A 21,925-nucleotide genomic window follows, 5' to 3' on the forward strand; every position below is an offset into this window, starting at 1 on the left:
TTGCCCTATTTACGATGCACTGGGACTGAGCCCGGAACCATGTTGTTAGTAAGCAAGCTACTTACCATGCAACCACTTCTGTGCTTATCTATACAACTTTGTAATAATAATAATAATTATTATTATTGTTGATATATATATATATATATATCTTTCACACACACACATACACACACACATACACACGCACACACGCACACATACAACACACACACATACACATACACACACACACATGCGCATACACACACAGGAATATATATTTCTCAAACGGATTGATTTATAAATAATTTGGAACATTTGGACATGTTATAAGATACTGAACTCCCACGCAAAGGGTTAGTGTTTCGCATCCTATTATCTGCTGCATTATTTTTGGCGTGGCTAATTCATTTAATAGATAACGATTACGTCAGCCAAGCTTTTTATAGTTATGGCAGAGTGTTACAGGTCGTAAGTGTTAGAACAAGTATACAGTGGCGTCTGAAAAATCATATAGAGTTTTGTTTTCATGTTGTACAATCAGTCTTTAATGTTTGCTCACAATTAGGGTCGGAGTTCTTTGGTTCGACATGAAAGAGATAAGCTGTAGACAAGAGAACATTTTCATCGATACTCACAAGATACATGCGTATTGAAGTTCATTCACTGTTACAACTACTATTACAATACACACACCTACAGCTAAGAACTACAGATACATTGCAATATTAGGAATAAATCTAAGAACGTTGAGATAACAATCTATGTGAATGAATTTAATCCACCATTTTATAGATACAGCCAAAATAAGTCAAATGGTTATAAACAGGTATTTTTATGTTAGTAGAAATAAAATGAGGGATTTCATATAGAAGGTGTGAAGACTTTCTAAAAGAAATGTTTTATGGGTATCCAGAAGAATATGGTAAATTCGAAAGAGCTATAGAGAATATACTAGGAATCTTTTATAGAAATATACTATAGATTATGCATGTTTTTATTCTGATTCTGAAATTTACACAATTAAAATATTAGAGAGAAAAGTATTCCAATGAATTATACCGCACATACGTAATGATACTAACTAAAACTTATATGCAATCCCCGAAGTAAATGAGGTTTTCGGATGTAAAATCTTCAATGTTTTAGGGAATATAAGCATGTTTCGTGGTGTGGAAATGGACCATTTAGAGCAACAGGCATTTAATAGTTTATTCCACCGCTGCACAAGAGTAAAAACTGGGAATAGTCTTAAAGTGGTAAGAATATTTCTACGTTAGAGGAATCTCTACGATTTGAAATATCTAAGCATGTGTATCTTTCTTACCCCGCTCTCTCTCTCTCTCTCTCTCTCTCTCTCTCTCTCTCTCTCTCTCTCTCTCTCTCTCTCTCTCTTCTCTCTCTTTCTTCTCTCTCTTTCTTTCTTCTCTCTCTCTCTCTTTCTTCTCTCTCTCTCTCTCTCTTTCTTCTCTCTCTTTCTTCTCTCTCTCTCTTTCTTCTCTCTCTCTCTCTCTCTCTCTCTCTCTCTCTCTCTCTCTTCTATGAAATGTTATATACACACACATATGTAGGGTGAGAGAGGGAGAGAGAGAAGGAGAAAAAGGAGAGACAGAGTGACAGAGAGATGGAATGATCAATCTCTACAACTCACTATGTAATTCTCTGCCTTCCTTCAACTGTAAGAATATTTTATTTTCATTTAACATCATTTCACAATAGTCCTGGCGATTTACTTGCTGTCTATATATAGCCTGTCCTAAGTGTGTATTTAATTTTCAAATAGCAATCTTTCTCTTCCCTTTCTTTCACAATGTAACAAAAGCAATCTCTCTGAATGGCTGGTGTCTTTACGCAACATGTGTAGATGAACGATTTTCCGAAGCAGAACTAATCAAGAAAATCTAAGGGAGTTAAATGTGAGATCAGAAACTGTAATAGTCCAATAACGCAATAAGATACCACGACACGTCTATTTTCTATTTTTATTTATTTTGTTTATTTTATTTTATTTTTTATTTTTTTTTTTTTTTGTAATTTTTGGACATCTGAAACAATATCCTGTGAATAAGCCTAATCTGTCTAATATATCGATTTCCAGTAGAACAGTTGAACCTAATCTATTGCAACTTGGATCAAATATCCTGTATATAAGAAACCATTAGTTGAAAGCTTTCATAGTAAAAGTTCATCTGAGAATGTAAGGCTTTCAACTCAAGGATAATCTTTGAGATATAGGTTGATAAATGCAGGAGAATCCTGTATCTACATCTCATTTATTTCTAATGTTTGCTTCCCCGACAACACAAAATTCTGCAATTCATACAATAATCACTGGCATTCATTTATGTATTTTTCTCTGCAGGTTTCATACCTCCTGCATTGCTTTTGGTTTACTCTTTAACGTTTACACATAAATAATGAAACACCATGAATCAAATAAGAGACATTCAGCTGTGCGTCTGTCTGCCAAATACGCTACTACTTTCTCACTACATCATAACCACAAACGACCAGCATAGACGACAATACCTGACGTTTGTCTGTCTGTCTCTTTCTTTCCATACGGTGACAACATCCACATAATCATACAATAGTTATCAACACCTTACACAAAAAAATTATGAATTTAAATATTTTGATACAAATGTTATAAATAAAGGATATCTGTATAATATTGGAAACTAACTCTGATCTATGTATGAACAACATCCCGCTGAGAGTTCATAAATACTGAAATATTGTGTTGCATCTCCTCGAAATAACATTTTTATATTAGTCTTCGAGTTTAGAATTCGTAGTATTCTCAAACTACAAGAGCAATTGAGCTACGAATAATGCAATGATTAATAATAATAATAATAATAATAATAATAATAATAATGATGATGAAGGCAAATTTTACTTTGTAGACGGACAAATTGTAACAGAGGAAGAATGGGGATTTTTAAAACGCCTGAATGAGGCACGAAATATTGGAAGAAAGAGACTACCGACCCTGATAAGAATCAAAAGAGGAAAACTAAGTAAAGTAATGAAAATGAAGGACGAGCCATTAACGAAAATCTGTAGTGAAAATATAACAGATTAAAAGTCAAAGTAAACAAAATACAACTTCCCATAGTGGGTACGAGGAACTGAACACCGAATTGTACAGCTCAAGAGATATCTTTCATGGATAAATGCAGTCACAGACAAGAAGACAGTAAAGAGAAGAACTGCAATGAAAATACATTCAACACAAAGGACTCCAGGTAATTAAAGAAGACTTGAGACAAAAAACAAGTAACAGATAAATAGAAAAGAAACACCGACAAGGAACAAATTTGTACCAACGGAATAGACTCTATGAGAACGACGAGAGAAAATTCTATAAAAAAATTCACAATGAAGCGGAATATCAAGGGAATGATATGCCATATGCAGAAGCAGCAAGGAAATTCTGGGCAGAAATCTAGACCAAATAAGTTCAACATTATATAAAAGCTGAATGGTTACAGGAATCTAAATGAGAAATAGAACATGGAGTGGCAAAGAAAATATAACAATTACGGATAAGAAAGTGAGTGAGAGATGATCAAGAGAATACCAGGTGGTGTTAAGGGATTTTGGCTCAAAAATCTCTTTAGTATACAACAAGCTTTTAGTGACTGCAACATGGATGACAAAGAAAGGACAGTGGTGATACAGTAGGACAAGGAAAAGAGAAGAAAAGCCACTAGCATCTATTAAATGCTTGCCATTACTCTGGAAGTTTTCGACTGGCCTCATAGCAGGTGAAATATAATTTTTCAGAAAAGGAGTATTTATTGCTCGGGAAGCATAAAAAAAAAGGAAGCAGGAAGAAGGCAAGTGGAACTGCTCGTGTATACAGATAGTAGGATAGTAAATGAAGTACGAGTAAGAAAGATGAATTTAGCTGCTGCTTACTGGCTAGATTACAGGAAGGCTTACGGCAATGTTCCACACTACTTTCTCTTGGAATGCTTGAGGGATCTGGTAGTCAATGAAAAGGTAAACAGCTATTTGGAAAAGAATTGAGAGTGCGGGAAATAGAGCTGACGTCTTCAAACAAATCGCAATGTAACACCAACATACACAGGGGCATTTTCCAAGGCGACTCGCTCTTTTTACTACTCTCTCTCATTGCACTACCCTCTCTGACAAGTTTACTGATAAAACCCAAGCCTGCATATGAGTTTACCAAAACCAAGGTGAAAATTAATCACCTGTATTATATGGATAACCTCCAACTATATACAAAAAATGAGAAAGACATGAATTGATTTATCCGAAGAGCAAAACACCATCAGCAAGGATATTGGAATGCAGTTTGGGGTATGTAAGTGCACGGTGCTAACTTTGAAGAGAAGAAGGAAGATAAGCACTGATGTCATAAAATTTCTATAAGACAGCATCATCATCAACTTGTTGTGGATTAATGAGTAATACAAATACTTAGGGTTTCTGCAAGAAGATTGGTAATGGAAGCGAAAATAGGAAGGTGTTCGAAGCAAAATCAATGGGGGCAATATCATTAAAACAATAAATATAAAGGTTATGCCAGTACTAAGATTCTCTGTTGTCTTATTAAAATGTACAAAGACTGAGCTACAGAAGCTGGATAGAATTAGAAAGATGCTCACAATGCACAACGCATACTACCCTAAAAGTAATACCGACTGACTTTTCCTATTAATAAAGGAAGTAGCGAATTTCTAAATATAGAAGACACTATTAATACTGCGATCTTGGAGTTGAAACATTATGTTGAACGGAGTGAAGAAAGAATACTATCGGTAAATATAGGCGCCCAAATGTTACTGAAACAGAATTCAAGACGAGAAGGAAGAACGATAGAGCAAGTAGATGGAAAGAAATCGAATTACTCGGCCAATTTATGCAACTAACTGTGGAAGTTCACAGTAAAGAATCTTGGCTAACAGACAGATCGAAGCGCTACGTATAGCTGCAAGAACAAGCCATTGGGATAAATCTGATAAAGGCGAAGACCAACAAAACTCAGTCGAAGAGTAAATGTAGAAACTGCAGGAAAGGAGACGAAAGTAGCAATCATCTCTTAACTGAGTGCAGTAAGGTAGCACAAAAAGAGTATAAGTGCGGGCATGACTATACAGTAAAAGAGTGCATTACGATGTTAGCCGATTCTCTGGCTTGAGAATAAAAGGAAAGTGATATGAACTCAAACCTGAATCTGTGACAGAGAATGAGACTTACAGGATCTTATGATTTCTTCTTAAAGACTGACCATAACACTGAAGCAACAAAACAAGATATGTTCGTGGAACCAAAGAAAAATTTGTAAGTTCATCACTTTTGCAATAGGGTATGATAGTACAGTGAATATCAAAGAAATTGAGGAAATTGAGATGAAGAGATTATTGAAGACAAGGGTGACAGTTTTCCCAGTGGTAATTATTGGAATGTTTGTACAACATGCAAACTACTACCTAGAAGGGTGAAGGATATTAGAATTAAAAAATACCATCCTGTATTGTGCAAGAATGCTAAGATCTGAGAAGAATTGTCGATAACAAGCATTAAGACAACATCCCCACCAACTAAAGCAGCATGTAATAGGATTTGATAATAATAAATTCCTATCATAGTAGGTGCCTTAGGTATAATAAAAAATATTCAGACAAATACATAACAAAAACACAAGGACTTACAAATATATATAACATACAGAAAATTGCACTACTGGGCACTGCACACATCCTACGCAAAACGCTTTCAATACAGTAACCATAAGAGCATCACAGTAAACCACAGCACATACCCAAGGCACACAGAGCTGCGCTCGGTAGTAAAGTGAAAGCACGCTATAAAAATAAAACTACCGAATAATAATAATAATAATAATAATAATAATAATAATAATAATAATAATAATAATAATAATAATAATAATAATAATAAATGCTTTCTAATTGATGTATCAATACCAGCAGATGACAACGTTTCCCTAAAAGAAATGGAAAAACTTTCAAAATACAAAGACCTGGAAATAGAGGTAACTCGAATGTGGAATCTAAAAACAGAAACAATTCCTATCATAGTAGGTGTCTTAGGTATAATAAAAAAATATTCAGACAAATACATAACAAAAACACCAGGACGTACAATTATATAACATACAGAAAATTGCACTACTGGGCACTGCACACATCCTACGCAAAACATTTTCAATGCAGTAACCATAAGAGCATCACAGCAAACCACAGCACATACCCAAGGCACAAAGAGCTGCGCTCGGTAGTGAAGTTATAAAAATAAAACTACTGAACAATAATAATAATGAAGATGATGATGATGATGATGATGATGATAATAATAATAATAATAATAATAATAATAATAATAATAATAATAATAATCAACGGTGAAAGAAGAAACATGGCAAAATATTTGGTAAACAGCAAACTGATATAATATGCAACTAGTGCAGAAGGAGTTAACAAAAATGGATTTGAGATTGCTCATGAATTCCGATCAAGAACAGCCAACGAGAGAGAAGGAACCCTACCCTGTATGGAATTACATGGCTAGTTCCACCGTGAAACTAACAAATGAAAAGACCAGGAAGCATCCTGGAGGTGGTTTAACAAGGGTAACCTAAAAAAGAATACTGAAAGCCTAATCATCGCAGCCCTGATCAGGCATTGAATACCAACTCAGTGAAAAAAAATATATACAATACAAGTGCAGAATGTGTGGAAAGAGGTTCGAAATTATGACTCATATTGTTAGTACTTGTAAAAATTTTGCGCAGAAAGAGTACAAGCCTAGACACGACAAAGTAGCCCAAAACCTCCACTGGCTACTATGCCGGAAGTATGGATATGATGTTATGGGTGCCTGGTACCAACATACACCAGAAAAGGTAATGGACGAAAAGGGAAAGCATAAGTCCTCTGGGACTTTGATTTCCAGACAGAAAAGTTGTTAGAACACCGAAGGTCGGCTATAGTAACATGTAGGAGGGGCAAACAAGAGTGCCTAATAATCGAAGTAGCAGTGTCAGGAGAACAGCATATCACCATGAAAGACAACATGTCATCATGAAAGAAAGTGAAAAGGTTGATAAATAGGGAGACCTGAGATTTGAGATCGCTAAGATATGGTAGCTACGCGAGTCAAACGTAAAAGTTATCCCTATTGTCATCGGAGCACTGGGTTCAATGCCACCCAATCAGAAGAAACATCTGAAAACCTTAGAAATACCCTACAATCTAGATGTATTGCAAAAATCGGCATCACTTGGAAGTGCACGCATTTTGCTTAAAGTACTGTCTGTCTGAGGTCCTTGTTGTGACTTGACAAACAGTACAAATCACCGGTAGACATAATATCTTAAATCAACAACCTTACGATATTGTATATTATGCACGTCTTTAATAATAATAATAATAATAATAATAATAATAATAATAATAATAATAACAATAATAATAACAAATATAATAGTAATAACAATAATCTTTTCTAACATTGGCACAAAGCCTGAAATTTGTGGGGAGGGGAGTCTATTACATTGACCCCACTGTTTGACTGGTACTTTTTTTATCGACCTGAAGGGCAAAGTCGACTTCCGAAGAATTTGAACTCAGATCGTAAAGACGGACGAAATGCTGTGCAGCATTTTGCTCGGCGTGATAACGATTCTGCCAGCTCGCTGCCTTGATAATAATCTTTTCTACTACAGGTACAAGGCCTGAAATTGTGGAGGAGGGGGATAGTCGATTACATCGACCCCATTGTTTCACAAGTACTTAATTTATCGACCCTGAAAGATGAAATGCAAAGCTGACAACGGCGGAAACTTGATAATAATAATAATAATAATAATAATAGTAATAATAACAATACTTTCTACTGAAGGCACAAGGCCTTAACATTTGGTGGGAGGAGGGCTAGTCGATTACATCGACCCCAGTGTACTGGCACTTAGTTTGTCGATCTCCCCAAAAGATGAAAAGCAAATTCGACCTCGGCGGAAATTGATCTCAAAACGTAGCAACGGGCCAAATACCGCTGAGTATTTCGTCCAACGCGCTAACGTTTCTGCCAGCTGGCTTCCTTAATAATAATAATGATAATAATAATAATAATAATAATAATAATAATAATACTAATAATAATAATGATAATAATAATAATAATAATAATAATAATAATAATAATAATAATAATAATAATAATGATAATAATAATAATAATAATAATAATAATAATGAAGATAATAATAATAATAATAATTTTGATGATGATGATAATAATAATAATAATGATGATGATGATGATGATGATGATGATGATGATGATGATGATGATGATGATGATGATGATGATGATGATCCACCGTTTGAATGAAATCCATTATCAACTCAAATCTTCAACGTGTGTTGAGAACGTATTACTGATAACAGCTATCAGTATTTCTTTCATGCAAACAACAAACATTATATAAAAGCAATGCATAGAATAATATTAGAGGAAACTTCTAAAAGGAAACACACATATGTAATGTTAAATGAATATAACGTTAAATGAAGCGTGTAAGAAATTGATTTTATGAACGAAAATATATTAAAAAGAAGTGATAGAGATGCTGAAGGAAATAGTCACGATATTCTTGAGGTCGTAAAAATGTTTCAATATACAGATATTACACATACGTAGGTTTTTTTTTTAATATATATATAACATAACTTTATCGGTTATGTTATATACCTGAAACTAATATAACAACGGTGCCATAATACGGGTAGAGCTCACTTGCTTAGAACAAGCGAGAGATTATTGTCAAACCCTTAAAGTTACAAAACTATTTCACTTAAGGCTTTTATTATTCATTTGGATATATCAGAAATCTAATCCATATACCCGAGTACCATAAAAAAAAGCAATAAAAACTTTAAGAAAAATCAATATAGTGAGAAAAATTATTCGATTCGTTTAGCCTATAGTCCAACGTTCGTTATATTAGGGTGAGAGGCCGTGATTATATTATTAAGGAAAGTTATTTTGGACCTGTCAAAAAGAGAGGAATATATATTAGTTGTGATGTAGTTTGGATTCATAATAACGAGTAAACGAACAAGCTATTTAAAATTATCTTCTAATATAGCTTTCTGTTATATCTATCTATCTTTCCATCTATCTATCTATCTATCTATCTATCTATCTATCTATCTATCTATCTATCTATCTATCTGTGTGTGTATGTGTGTGTGCATATAGAGATGGATAGATAAGCATATATACATATATATACATACACGTATATGTGTATTTTGTATATTTTGTAATTTATATGTAAATTTGACCTTGGACTTACAAAAACCGAATTATTTCAACAAAATATTCCGCAAATACTACATAATATTTATATCATGTATATATAAGTATATAAACATTGATCATATGTCGTTGACAGAATAATACATCAACAGAACAACAAATTTATACCCGCTTAAGTTGACAACTTTTAATCTATGGGTCCCTATCCACCGGGCCGCAGACTTTTCTGGGCCGTGTATCATTTAGTACAGGGCGCAGAGAAAAATGATTTAAAACATTGTATCTCTATTTCATTGTACTCACGCTATCTGTAGGATGTTTTTGCAGCATGCATGTCATATATGTAAGCATATATGTATGTATATGTATGTATATATATATATATATATATATATATATATATATATATATATATATATATATATATATATATATATATATATATATATATATATATATATATATATATATATATATATATATATATATATATATATATATATATATATATATATATATATATAAGTGAAGGCACGTGTCTTAGTGGTTAGGGCGTTTGGCTCATGATCGCAAGATCATGAGTTTAGTTCCCGGCGACGTGTTGTGTCCTTGAGAAAGCCACTTTATTTCCACTCAAAAATGAGTAGCACTTCTATTTGAAAGGACTAGCTAATTTCACGAGCAGGCTGTTCCGTTGATCGGATCAACTGGAATTTTTGTCATCGTAACCGATAGAGTACCATATATATATATATATATATATATATATATATATATATATATATCGTATGCGTTTTAGATACCTAATATATATCAATTATATATGTAATTATTAAATTACATATTATTCGCTTTATTGTGTTCTGTTATGAGCGTGATGTCCCCGTCCGAGTGAAAGTTTTCTTGCCTGAAAGCAGTCCGTGTTGCAAAAAAGTTTGGGGACTGCTGCTTTGATCCTTCTGGAAGTCTATAAAATATGCATAAAGTGAATACTGGATAGTTTCAATCGACAAAATTGTAGTAAATGTGCTCATGTAAAAATCAATATTTTTCTGGGCTTTTATCTTTATCGTATTTCACGAACGTGATGCCTATGATAGGCTTCTAAAAGAAATATATTACATTGGTTATGTTCTAAAAGTGATAATAAATGTACTTATAATTCAATAACGAATTAATCTTAGTCACAATGAATCTATTAATCACAATATTAATACAGCAGATATTAAGTAGCGCACAATTAACAATTTTCTACTAACCTAAATCAAGTTTTGAAAGTGCGATTCGTCACTTAATAATTTTCTAACTATGAAACCATTAGACACATATTGATATCGTAATCGGGTAAATTTCGTCGTTTTCGCATTACTGACGTGACTGTTATTTACCTACATACATGTAGTTAAATGCTTAATCTAAAAATAATTAATTTAGCAGAGATTTAACAATTATTTTTAGCAGAGACTTAACAATCGTTTTATTTCTTTTTCGTAAAAATAGATTTTCAATCTATTCAGTGAATCTCAAATTTAAAACAATTATGGATGTTACCGTTAACTTGAGGAAAATATTTATAAATGTATTTATGAAATTTGATAGAAAAAAAAATCTATAATGTGCCTTCACACGTATACTGTCACACGCAAACACATATGTATGTATATTTGTTTGTAACTTTTAATTAAAATGTTACTTTATAAATCTGAATGTTAATTCCGATACACTGAAATTAGTAAGCAGTAATCGATTTTTGGTTAATCGTAGCGGAATGAAGTACTGTGATATTTATTCTATGCAGATGACTAATTGAAGTTTCAATAACGCTACTAAAACTAATATTAGATAGAAGAACCATATGTTGAGTAAGCTGAGGGGAAATTGTGAAATGCTGCTAAAAATATTATTTTAAAAACAAGACTTTTAAATATTTTCTATTCCCAAACCAACTAAAAATACGTTCTTACTTCTCTGTGTATAGCATGAACGAAACAGTAGCACATCAAATCGTTTGTGTGTTAATAGAATCAGTCAAAGAAGTATCAATAACTGAAGCTGGACGATTATGTTGGTTATAAACTTCGAGTGTCAAACATGCCTTAGGAAGAAAAAACAAAACAAAAAAACAAAAACAAAACGGAAAAGAAAATGATATTAATAATTATTGTTCAATTCTATGAGGATATCGAATAAATAATATGCATATTTTAGTAATCCTTGTTAAGTATGAGATACGTTCTCATACTTAGCAAGGATGAGCGTATGAATTCATGTCAATTTGTTATTAATATTACGATATATGTTTTGGTAACGTTTAGTAGTTATTATATTTGTGAAAAGGTGAGACTGAAGGGCTTTTGCATCGTTCTGTCATACGTGTGCTTCAATCTTCTAGCAAAATATATCAGTAACTAATTATCCACTCAGGGGAAATGGTATATATGCCGGGAAGGCTATCTTTTACATGTTACCACTCTCTTATAATCGAAATCTTACAAAATTCCGGCTACAATAATTTCGAATAACGATGGTTAGATTTGATGAAAAGAAAAAGAAAATGTACTTACATGTAAGAAAGTTGCATATGTATACATATATATGTATACATACATTCACACTCATATATAAACAAGCCTATATCCATTATCGAAAGACAGAATTGGGTAAAGCATTTCCAAACATCCTTAATCCATTACTTAGATGTTTACGAAAAGGTTTGTTTTTCCAATTTCATTCTTTTATTGAGAATAAAATTAGAAAAACAATGAAGCAAGCCAAGTCTCTACTGTTGCTGGACTGAGTAAGGAAAGAGCCTGTGTCCTTGTAACGAAAAGTGTCTTTTAATATTTTTTTTCCTTCTGTTTATGTCTGATTGTTGAGAAAAAAAAATTGTCAGAACTAATTAGCAATCATTTCCAAGAAGAATATCACCGAAATAATATTTATATATATATTCTTCCAAATTCGAAATTACGTCAGTCCAACAAGTCCAGTAGACTGAGGAGCCTGTTTGAGAAGAAGAGCACGTGAACTGAATGGTCAGTTTTCACAGTTACTTCCGATATATATGATCGTAAAATCTGAAAGGGCTTTAAAAAATTCTCTCATCTGAAAATATTCTCTTTTTTGCACACAGTATCTTTAACTTTTCTTGTTTAAAAGATTTAACACATATTCAAATTAAAGAATTATTTGGTAGTGTATTCTAACTTTTCTTCTATTCACTTTTTCTGTTTTCGTCTATTCTATTTTTCTATGTTGGTATTCAATGTATGTCGAAATTTCTTCTCTCAGGCTTGACTTTCAGGTTCACTTGACTTGCTTCACATCTCTTACACTAACTGAATCTTGCTAATCATGCTATTTTATTATATTCATTATATGTGGGACATGCAGTTGACGTCACAGTCTGGTGCAGAAACAGGAGAAACGTTTTAAAATAACTTTTCTTATTTTTTTCTCTCTATTTATTTTTGAATTTTCCATCTTACTCTTATGACATTTTATTTTTAACACGTCATATGACTCATGTCACAGTATTGTTTTCTTTTCTCTTTATAAAATCCTCAGTTTCCCGTTGTTATTTTCGTTACCTGTCGCTTTGAATCGTCCCAAAAGCAAGAAACGCTAGTTTTGGGAGTTGAAATAGCAAACCCGTCTCCGTTTACAGAAAGCCATAAATATGACAAAATGTCATATTGATTGATCCATCAAGGTTAACATAGTGTTCTCAAGAGGGTAGAAGGAAGAAAAAGGAGGAAAGGAAACGTGAGACTGAAGAGTGACTGCCAGCAGCTACAGAGCTGAAACAATGGCATCTTATCAAGCCATTGTCTAGCATATTTTACATTCTGGTACCATTTTATGCTTATTTAGAAATTAATAATTAGACCTTATGTGAAACTAAAAATTTCTCTTTGGTCTGTTATTGTATTTAGTCGTATACTTGCATTTATTTTTCCTATGTATGATTGCATATTGCTGCAGTTATGCTAGTCTGCTTATCTATCTATCTATCTATCTATCTATCTATCTATCTATCTATCTATCTATCTATCTATCTATCTATCTGTCTGTCTGTCTGTCTGTCTGTCTGTCTGTCTGTCTGTCTGTCTGTCAGTTTGTCTGGCTGCTTGTCTGCCTCTGTCAGTCTGACTTTGTCGATCTGTCTTACTATCTGTCTGTCTCAGAGTTAGCTTTTCAGCAAATCTCTCCTCCTCTCTCTCTTCCTATATATATACGCATGCGCGCGTATGTGCGTGTATGTGTTTATGTGTCTGTATGCGTGTGCGTGCGTATGTGTGCGTTTGTGTGTGCACGTGTGCAAGTGTGCGTGAAGGCATGTGGCCTAGTGGTTCGGGTGTTGCACTCACGATCGGTAGATCGTAGATTCGATTCCCGTACTGAGCGCGGTTTTTTTTTCCTGTGATACAACCATACATACATATATACATACAACCATACATACATATATACATACAAATCGATGCTAGATGTGTCGAAACAATTGCCGTGATTAATAATAAATGCTCGTATATTCCATCTTCTGTCTTTCTTTTGCTATATATATATATATCGAGAGAGAGAGAGAGAGACAGAGAGAGATCAAAAGAGTGTGATTCAGACTCCTTCGTACTCTGAGTTTCAAGCGTGTGGCTACTCTTTGGAGCGAAGATGGGAAAGGTGTGCAGCAATATATGCATGGAAGACACCGAAGGGGCTGCCACCAAACTTTGGTATCGAGAGCCATACAAGAGTCTGAACTAGACGTCACTGAACTGTTCCAAAGTTACAAGCTATCCCATCCAGAGCGGGGACGTACTGCAATAGCTTGGGATTCAAGGGATCGTATCTATTCAACGCTTTGCCAAAACATTTAAGGGATCTTCATGGAGTAGGGGTAGATATTTTCAAGAAACCACCAGACTGCTTGCTATCCAAGGTCCCAGAAGAACCAATGGCAAGGCAGAACATTCAAAAGAGGGCAGCAATGTCGAACTCCCTCCTTCACCAAAAGCCGATCACAAAGAATTGACCATTAAAGGAGTGATTCCACTGGCAGTGCCGTAGCATGAGCACAGCCTTAGAGATGAAACATGTAAAAGAGTAATATAGTATTTCAGAAACGAAGAAAATCTTGTACGTAACAAAAAGCAGCTTACAAGATTAGGCATTTTATCCGCCCATTTAGGATTATTTTACAGCTATTCTCCTGCGTTCGAGATTTTCTTCATTGTCTAAAATACCAATTCACTCGAAGCTTCAATGTTTGTTCATATGTATGTACGTATGTATGCATGTATGTATGTATGTATGTATGTATGTATGTATGTTTGTATGTATGTACAAGAGTATGTACGTGTATGTGTGCATTTATATATGTGTGTGCGTGCGTGTAAATGTATTCATGCACGTGTCTATGTATGTAAGCATATATATGCATGCATCTAAATATGTGTACCAAATCTTCAGCCAAGTCATGTTTACATCCAAAGAATGGTCTATTAATGATCATGTCTATAGAATATATATATATATATATATATATATATATATATATAACCTTGTATTTCGGGATGGTCATTTGGTCATTTGGTATTTTTTTTTTACAAATAAACACACACACACCATCTATTCCTTCTTTACTCGTTTATTGCAGTTCTTATTCTAACTCATGTCCATTGTCCTCAAATCTTTTGTCACGCGTATCTGACCGTCTTCGTGTGTGCTCTTCCTCCCCTTATTCCACTCTGTTCTTCGATGTTGTGTATCCTTATATGCGCATGCATTTGCGTCTCTGTCCGTGTGTGGTACATGTGTTTGTGTCATTGTTCTTAGTAGCACCATGACACTCCCGTCAGCCCCATCCCCTACCCTGTTACCGCTACTGCTGCCTTGAACCCGACCTTTGGTAACGTTCCTGCATCTCTCTGTGTTTGTATGTGTAGTTGTAGTTGTTGTTGCTATTATTGTTATCCCTGTTGCTGTTGTCGTTGTTGGTCGTGTTATTGATATTGTTGTGGCCGTCTGTGAAATTACTGTGTTTGTGAGTGTACATGGGTTCGCTCCCTTTGTTGTTTTTATCAGTGCCCTTTATACAGATTTTGTTTTAATATATCTCTATTTCTTGATATTTATCATAGGTATGTGCATATTTGACTATTGCGCGTGTATTACACTGTTTGTATCTGTTTTTACCTCCCTTCTGTCTTTAGTCATCGTGTTGTGTGATGAGGTGATGGGTGTTATTGTTCCATTCGTGTTTTCTGTTGAGACTCGGTCTGTCTATTGCAATGTGTGTAGCCTATGTCATCTGTTTAAGTGTCGTGTCAGCTGTTTCTACTACTTTAATCCGTAGACTGGCCTTATCTAATGTTTTTCTAACACACACAAACACACACACACACACACACATGTATATATATATATATATGTATATATATATATATATATATATATATATATATATATATATATATATATATATATATCAAGACTACCAAATTTAAAGCGAGGGACCTAATCGAAGCTATCGATATAATACTTTACTGACGCTTTATTTCATCGACTCCGAAAGGGGTAGATGTGAAATCAGAATGTGAAGACGGACGATATACCGCTAAATATTTTGTCCCTTTACTTTATGGTTCAGTGAAAGGGAAATGGTAATAAAAATACCAGTTTTATAAAACAATAACTTTTAGGATCGATTTGTTTAACTAAACACTCCAAATCGGTGCCACACCATATTCGCAATTCAGAAAGTGAAACAAGTAAAAGATACACATACATGCAGGCACACGCACGCATGCAGGCACGCACACACACACACACACACACATCCATGCACAGGCGTGCCTGTGTGGTAAGAAGCTTGTTTCCCAACCACATTGTTCTGGGTTCAGATCCACTGCGTGTCACCTTCGGGCCGACCAAAGCCTTGTGAGTGGATTTGGTGTACGGAAACGGAAAAAAAAACCGTTGTATATATATATACTATATATATACTTTTGTTATTTACACCACCTGTCCTCGTCTGTTGTTATTATTTGTATATTCTCCCATATATATATATATATATATATATATATATATATATATATATATATATATATACATTTGTGTGTGTGTGTGTCTTCGTGTCTTTGTCCTCCCCATGACACTTGACAACCGGTACAGGTGTGTTTACGTCCCCGTAACTTAGCGGTTCGGCTTCAGGGACATATAGAATAAGTTCTAGGATTAAATGAGTCCTGGGGTCGATTTGTTCGACTAAAAACCCTTCAAGGCGTTGGTCCATCATGGTCGCACTGAAATGACTAAAGCAAGTAATAGAATAATAGCATAAATTATTTACACTAAACTACATATTTTGTACAGGTATTTTTTCCTCTGAAAATAACTATTATCACCACAGTTGCAATCGTCACCATCACGACGACGACGACGACGACCACCACCACCACCACCATCATCATCATCATCAACATCATCATCATCATCATCGTTTATGTTTTTTTAAATTGTTTTATAGAGATCTATGGTGTGTGAATGTGTATAATGCCATTGTATTTATAGAAGACTTTAGTTAGGCAGATAGCACATGTAAGAAGTTGTTCTTTTATAGTATCTTAAAGACGGACACTTTAAGAGTTGAATTGTCCATGCTCATCATCTTAGGAAAAAAAAATTAACTAATATAATATTAATTCCGAATTTTGGCACAAGACCAGCAATTTTATGGGAGGTGTATGTCACTTAGATCGCTGTCAGTGGTTAACTGCTACTTCTTTTAGCGATCCCGAGAGGATTAAAGGTATGTTGACATCGGCGGAATTTGAACTTAGAACCTAAAGATAGTAGAAATGCTCGGTGTGTTAACGATTCTGCCAGCTCACTGCCTTAAACTAATATAATATTCTTTCTGTATCTTCTGAGTTCAAATTCCGCCGAGGTCGACGTTGTCTTTCAGCCTTTCGGGGTCAATAAATTAAGTACCATTTCCGTACTGGTGTCGATCCAATCCACTGGCCCCTTCCCCAAAAATTTCGGGCCTTGTGTCTAGAGTAGAAAAGAATATTCTTTCGGTATTGCTATAAGCTTATATAGAAATAATACACTGCTTTTTCTACAGACACCTATCTATAAGAGAACGTGTGGGCTTGAACATAGATTCATTTGTTCTTTTATTTGTTTCACTCATGTGTCTGCGGTCATATTTTGCTTCCTTGCCTCTGGCATAGAACTGCAGCCCATTCTGGGGCACCACTTTGAAGAGTTTAGTCAAATATATATATATATATATGTAGACATAGCCATTTAGACGGTGAAGCGTGAGATACAGCACGGATTATTAACTTAATTTTTATGACTACCCTTTTAATAAAGAGGAAATCATTCAGCGAGACAGACAGCTAGATACATACATACACAAACGGATAAATAGACGAACAGATAGATAGTCTGATCAACTGACTGGTCGGCAGATAGCAAGAAAATAGATAAATAGATAGATAGATAGATAGATAGATAAATAGAACATACATGGTATTATATGTATGAATAATTAACTATAGTAGAGAAACACTGCCAAATATTTAATTTTTCCTAATCCGAATCACTAATTAATATTAATAATGTTTAGATAAGAAATCAACCACAAACTCATGCAACAGGTGTCTGCATGTCATTTTTATCTTCTTTCGTATTTTCGTTTTTTAATTTTTATTATCATTTATTTATAAGCTTAGATTGCTGAAACAGATTGCAAAACAATATTTTAATTATAATTCTTACAAAGTAAATAGAATAGTGGTTGTAGTAGTAGTAGTAGTAGTAGTAGATTCTCCCACCTCGCCTTTAAGCATTTCGCCCGGCGTGCTAATGATTCTGCCAACTCGCCGACTATAATAATAATAATAATAATAATAATAATAATAATAATAATAATAATAATAATAATAATAATAATAATAATAATAATAATAATAATAATAATAATAATAATAATAATAATAATAATAATAATAATAAACATGTAATGAAAAGAAATGTACACAAGATCAAAGCCTTCCCACCAGAAATTATCAAAAGCATGTAATGAAAAGAAATACAAGTAACTACAGAATGTGTGCAAATGGAGAAGAAACAATAAATCATATTGTCACTGACTGTCCAGTCCTGATTAAGAAGGAATATGTTCACTGACACGACAGAGTTGGGACCTATATACACTGGAAGCTATGCAAACATTATGGAATAACAACAGAAAAGTCAGAAAAAGTCACAGAAAATGACAAAAGTCACCATACTATTGGATATGCCAATACACACAGATAGAGAAATTAAGGCCAATTGGCCGGATATAGTTGTTAGAGATCACCAAGAAAAAAAATGCCTTGTAATCAATGTATCAATACCAACAGATGACAATGTTTTCTAAAAGAAACAGAGAAACTTTCAAAATACAAAGATCTAAAAATAGAGGTAACTCGAATGTGAAGTCTAAAGACAGAAACAGTTCCTAACATAGTAGGTGCATTAGGTATGATAAAAAAATATTCAGATACATAACAAAAACACCAGTACTAACAAGTATATATAACACAGAAAATAGCACTAGGCACCTCACACATCCTACGCAAAACACTTTTAATACAGTAAAACTGAGAACATCACAACAAACCACAGCATATACACAAGGCACACAGAGCTGCACTCAGTAGTGCAATGAAAACACGAGATAAAAATTTGACTACTGGATAATAATAATAATAATAATAATAATAATAATAATAATAATAATAACAACAATAATAATATTCGTTTCAAATTTTGGGTCAAGTCCAGCAATTTTGGGAGAGGGGTGAGTCGATTACATCGACTCTAGTAAACAATTGCTACTTATTTTATCGATCTCGAAATGATGAAAGGCAAAGTCGACCTTGGTGGGATTTGAACTCAGCTCATAAAGCCGGACGAAATGCCGCTAAGCATTTTGCTCGCCACCTTTATAATAATAATAATAATAATATTAATAATAATAATAATAATAATAATAAACAAGAGGAAGAGGCCGACTGTTATTGGTAATAAATAGAGATTGGCTCTGTTTATTAAAATGAAAATGAAACCAATGAATAATATTATGACGCTTTTTACAAGTTCAAAATATAAAATGAAATTAAATTCAAAGATAGGAAATGCCTAAACATGCATAATTAAACTGGAATAACTGCGTTTCTTTCCAGATAAAACATCATCAGTTTTTGGTCTTTCACAAAAGCAGCAGAAGGAAGGAAGGAAAGAAAAAAAAAATGAAAGAGAATTGAGGAAAGAAATTATTCAGTCAAAATGTTTAGTGCAAATATAGGGGGAATCACTTATCATTTTATTAATTCATCCAGGCTGAGATGTCAAAAGTTCACAATTATAGCTATCCTTATGGGTTTTGAGGAGCGAAAGCGCAGTGGAATGAGGATATTTTTTTGAGAATGTGCATCTTCAGGCCTTCTTCAAATTTACACCCGTTTGATGTGAAATGCTCCGCAAGTTCCGTGGAACCACTGTTATTGAGCCTGACGTCGTACCTATGTCCGTTAAATCTTTTTTGTAATCGTTCTGTTGTGCAACCAGCATCAATCATTTTGTGTTTGCTGCATTGAAAAGATGATAATAACAATAATAATCCTCATTACTATGGGCACAAGGCCTGAAATCTTGTGGGCAGGGGATAAGTCGTTTCCATCGGCACCAGTGCGTAAGTGGTACTTATTTTATCGAACCCGAAAAGAGGAAAGACAAAGCTGACCTCGGTAGAATTCGAACTTAGAGCGTAAGAACTGAATAAATGCCGCTAATAATTTTGCTCGCCACATTTATAATAATAATAATAATAATAGTAGTAGTAGTAGTAGTAGTAGTAGTAGTAGTAGTAGTAGTAGTAGTAGTAGTAGTAGTAGTAGTAGTAATAATAAGAATAAGAAGAAGAAGAAGAAGAAGAAGAAGAAGAAGAAGAAGAAGAAGAAGAAGAAGAAAAGAAGGAGGAGGAGGAGGAGGAGGAGGAGGAGGAGGAGGGGGAGGGGAGGGGAGGAGGAAGGAGGGGAAGAGGGGGGTAGGGGAGGAGGAAGGAGAGGAATAGGAGGGAGTGTAGGGGAGGAGGAAGGAGAGGAATAGGAGGGAGTGTAGGGGAGGAGGAAGGAGAGGAAGAGGGGGAGGGTAGGGGAGGAGGAAGGAGAGGAATAGGAGGGAGTGTAGGGGAGGAGGAAGGAGAGGAAGAGGGGGAGGGTAGGGGAGGAGGAAGGAGAGGAAGAGGAGGGAGTGTAGGGGAGGAGGAAGGAGAGGAGGAGAAAAAGAAGAAGAAGAAGAAGAAAAAGAAGAAAAAGAAGAAGAAGAAGAAGAAGAAGAAGAAGAAGAAGAAGAAGAAGAGGAAGAAGAAAAAACAAAGTAGTGTCATCTGATGGTGTAGAGCTACCTAACGGCGAGAAAATCAGGGATATTGAGACTAATGGGTATAAATATCTGGGGATTTTGGAATACGACAAAATCAAGGAAAGTGAAATGAAGGAAAGCTTTAGTTGAGAATATCTCAAAGGAACCAAATTAATCATGGGAAGTAGGCTCAATGGAAAAAAACAAGATAAGGGCAGTGAACACATCAACTGTTTCATTAATGCGATATGGCGCAGGTGTTGCTAAGTGGAAAGCCAGAAAAGTGATGACAACAAGGATCTACATCTCAAATGTGATACTGACATACTGTATGTGCTTAGGAAGAGGCCTCATAGGATCGAAGATCTGTGTTGTCAACGAAAAGAACAATTTGGAATGTTATATCAAACAGCAGAGTGAATCCTTACTTGCCGCAGTCAGAATTAACAATACAATACCTACCGAAAATGTAATGCATCCACAAACGTTTAAGAAACAAGATGAAGAAGAAAGAGTAAACATTTAGAAAATGAAATTACTGCATGGGTAATACCTTAAAGAAATCGATGGAAAAGGCAAAATGGCTAAGAGATAGTGGAGATGGTTAAGAAAAAGTGATCCGAAAGGATGCACAGATGCATTGATATGCAGCGCAGAAGCGACATGCCGTAAGAACCAATTGCACCAATATCCAAATAGATATGAGTATCGAATCGCCCCTCTGTAAGATGTGTATGAGCAGAAACGAAACAATCTCACATATTGTGAATGAGTGTAGGAATTTGGCCCAAAAACACTACAAAAGGAGGCATGATAACGTGGCTAAGTTCGTCTGCTGAACAGAGCAGGGAAATGGTACTAACATGAGGCAGAAGGAGTCACCGAGAGCAGGGAATATAAGATAGTGTGGGATTTTACAATCGAATGTGACTCCCTAATCGATGCTCAGAGAACAGATATTGTTCTGGTAGATAAAGGAAAAAAGGAAACCAAGATTATAGATATTGCAATACCTGAGAATGCACGCATATGTAACAAAGAACTAGAAAATACTGAAAACTAGAGAGTACTAAAAGACGAAGTTGCAAGAATGTGGACTATGAGGAAAGTGGCTGTCATTCCAGTATTTGTAGGGGCACTCGGATCACTAATAACCAAGTTCGAGTAATATGGCAGCGAAATCGGAGTTAAG

At 34.5% G+C, this 21,925-nt stretch overlaps 1 protein-coding gene across 18 annotated transcripts in view; it reads right to left on the bottom strand.

Annotated features, from left to right (window-relative positions):
* Positions 1 to 21,925, bottom strand: part of LOC106879147 (voltage-gated inwardly rectifying potassium channel KCNH7) — a 661,705-nt gene that overhangs the window by 474,055 nt on the left and 165,725 nt on the right. For 6 of the 18 annotated variants that reach the window (XM_089357620.1, XM_089357619.1, XM_089357618.1 and 3 more), the window contains exon 1: positions 11,871 to 12,646. The exons of the other annotated variants lie outside the window; for them this stretch is intronic. In XM_089357620.1, coding sequence (XP_089213746.1) covers positions 11,871 to 11,915 — 45 coding nt within the window. In that variant the 5' untranslated portion in view covers positions 11,916 to 12,646. Of the gene's footprint in view, positions 1 to 11,870; positions 12,647 to 21,925 lie in introns of those variants that run through there. 18 annotated transcript variants of the gene reach the window in all.

Source organism: Octopus bimaculoides, chromosome 9 (assembly GCF_046866305.1).
Source record: "Octopus bimaculoides isolate indiv1 chromosome 9, ASM4686630v1, whole genome shotgun sequence".
In the NCBI taxonomy this organism is placed as follows: domain Eukaryota; kingdom Metazoa; phylum Mollusca; class Cephalopoda; order Octopoda; family Octopodidae; genus Octopus; species Octopus bimaculoides.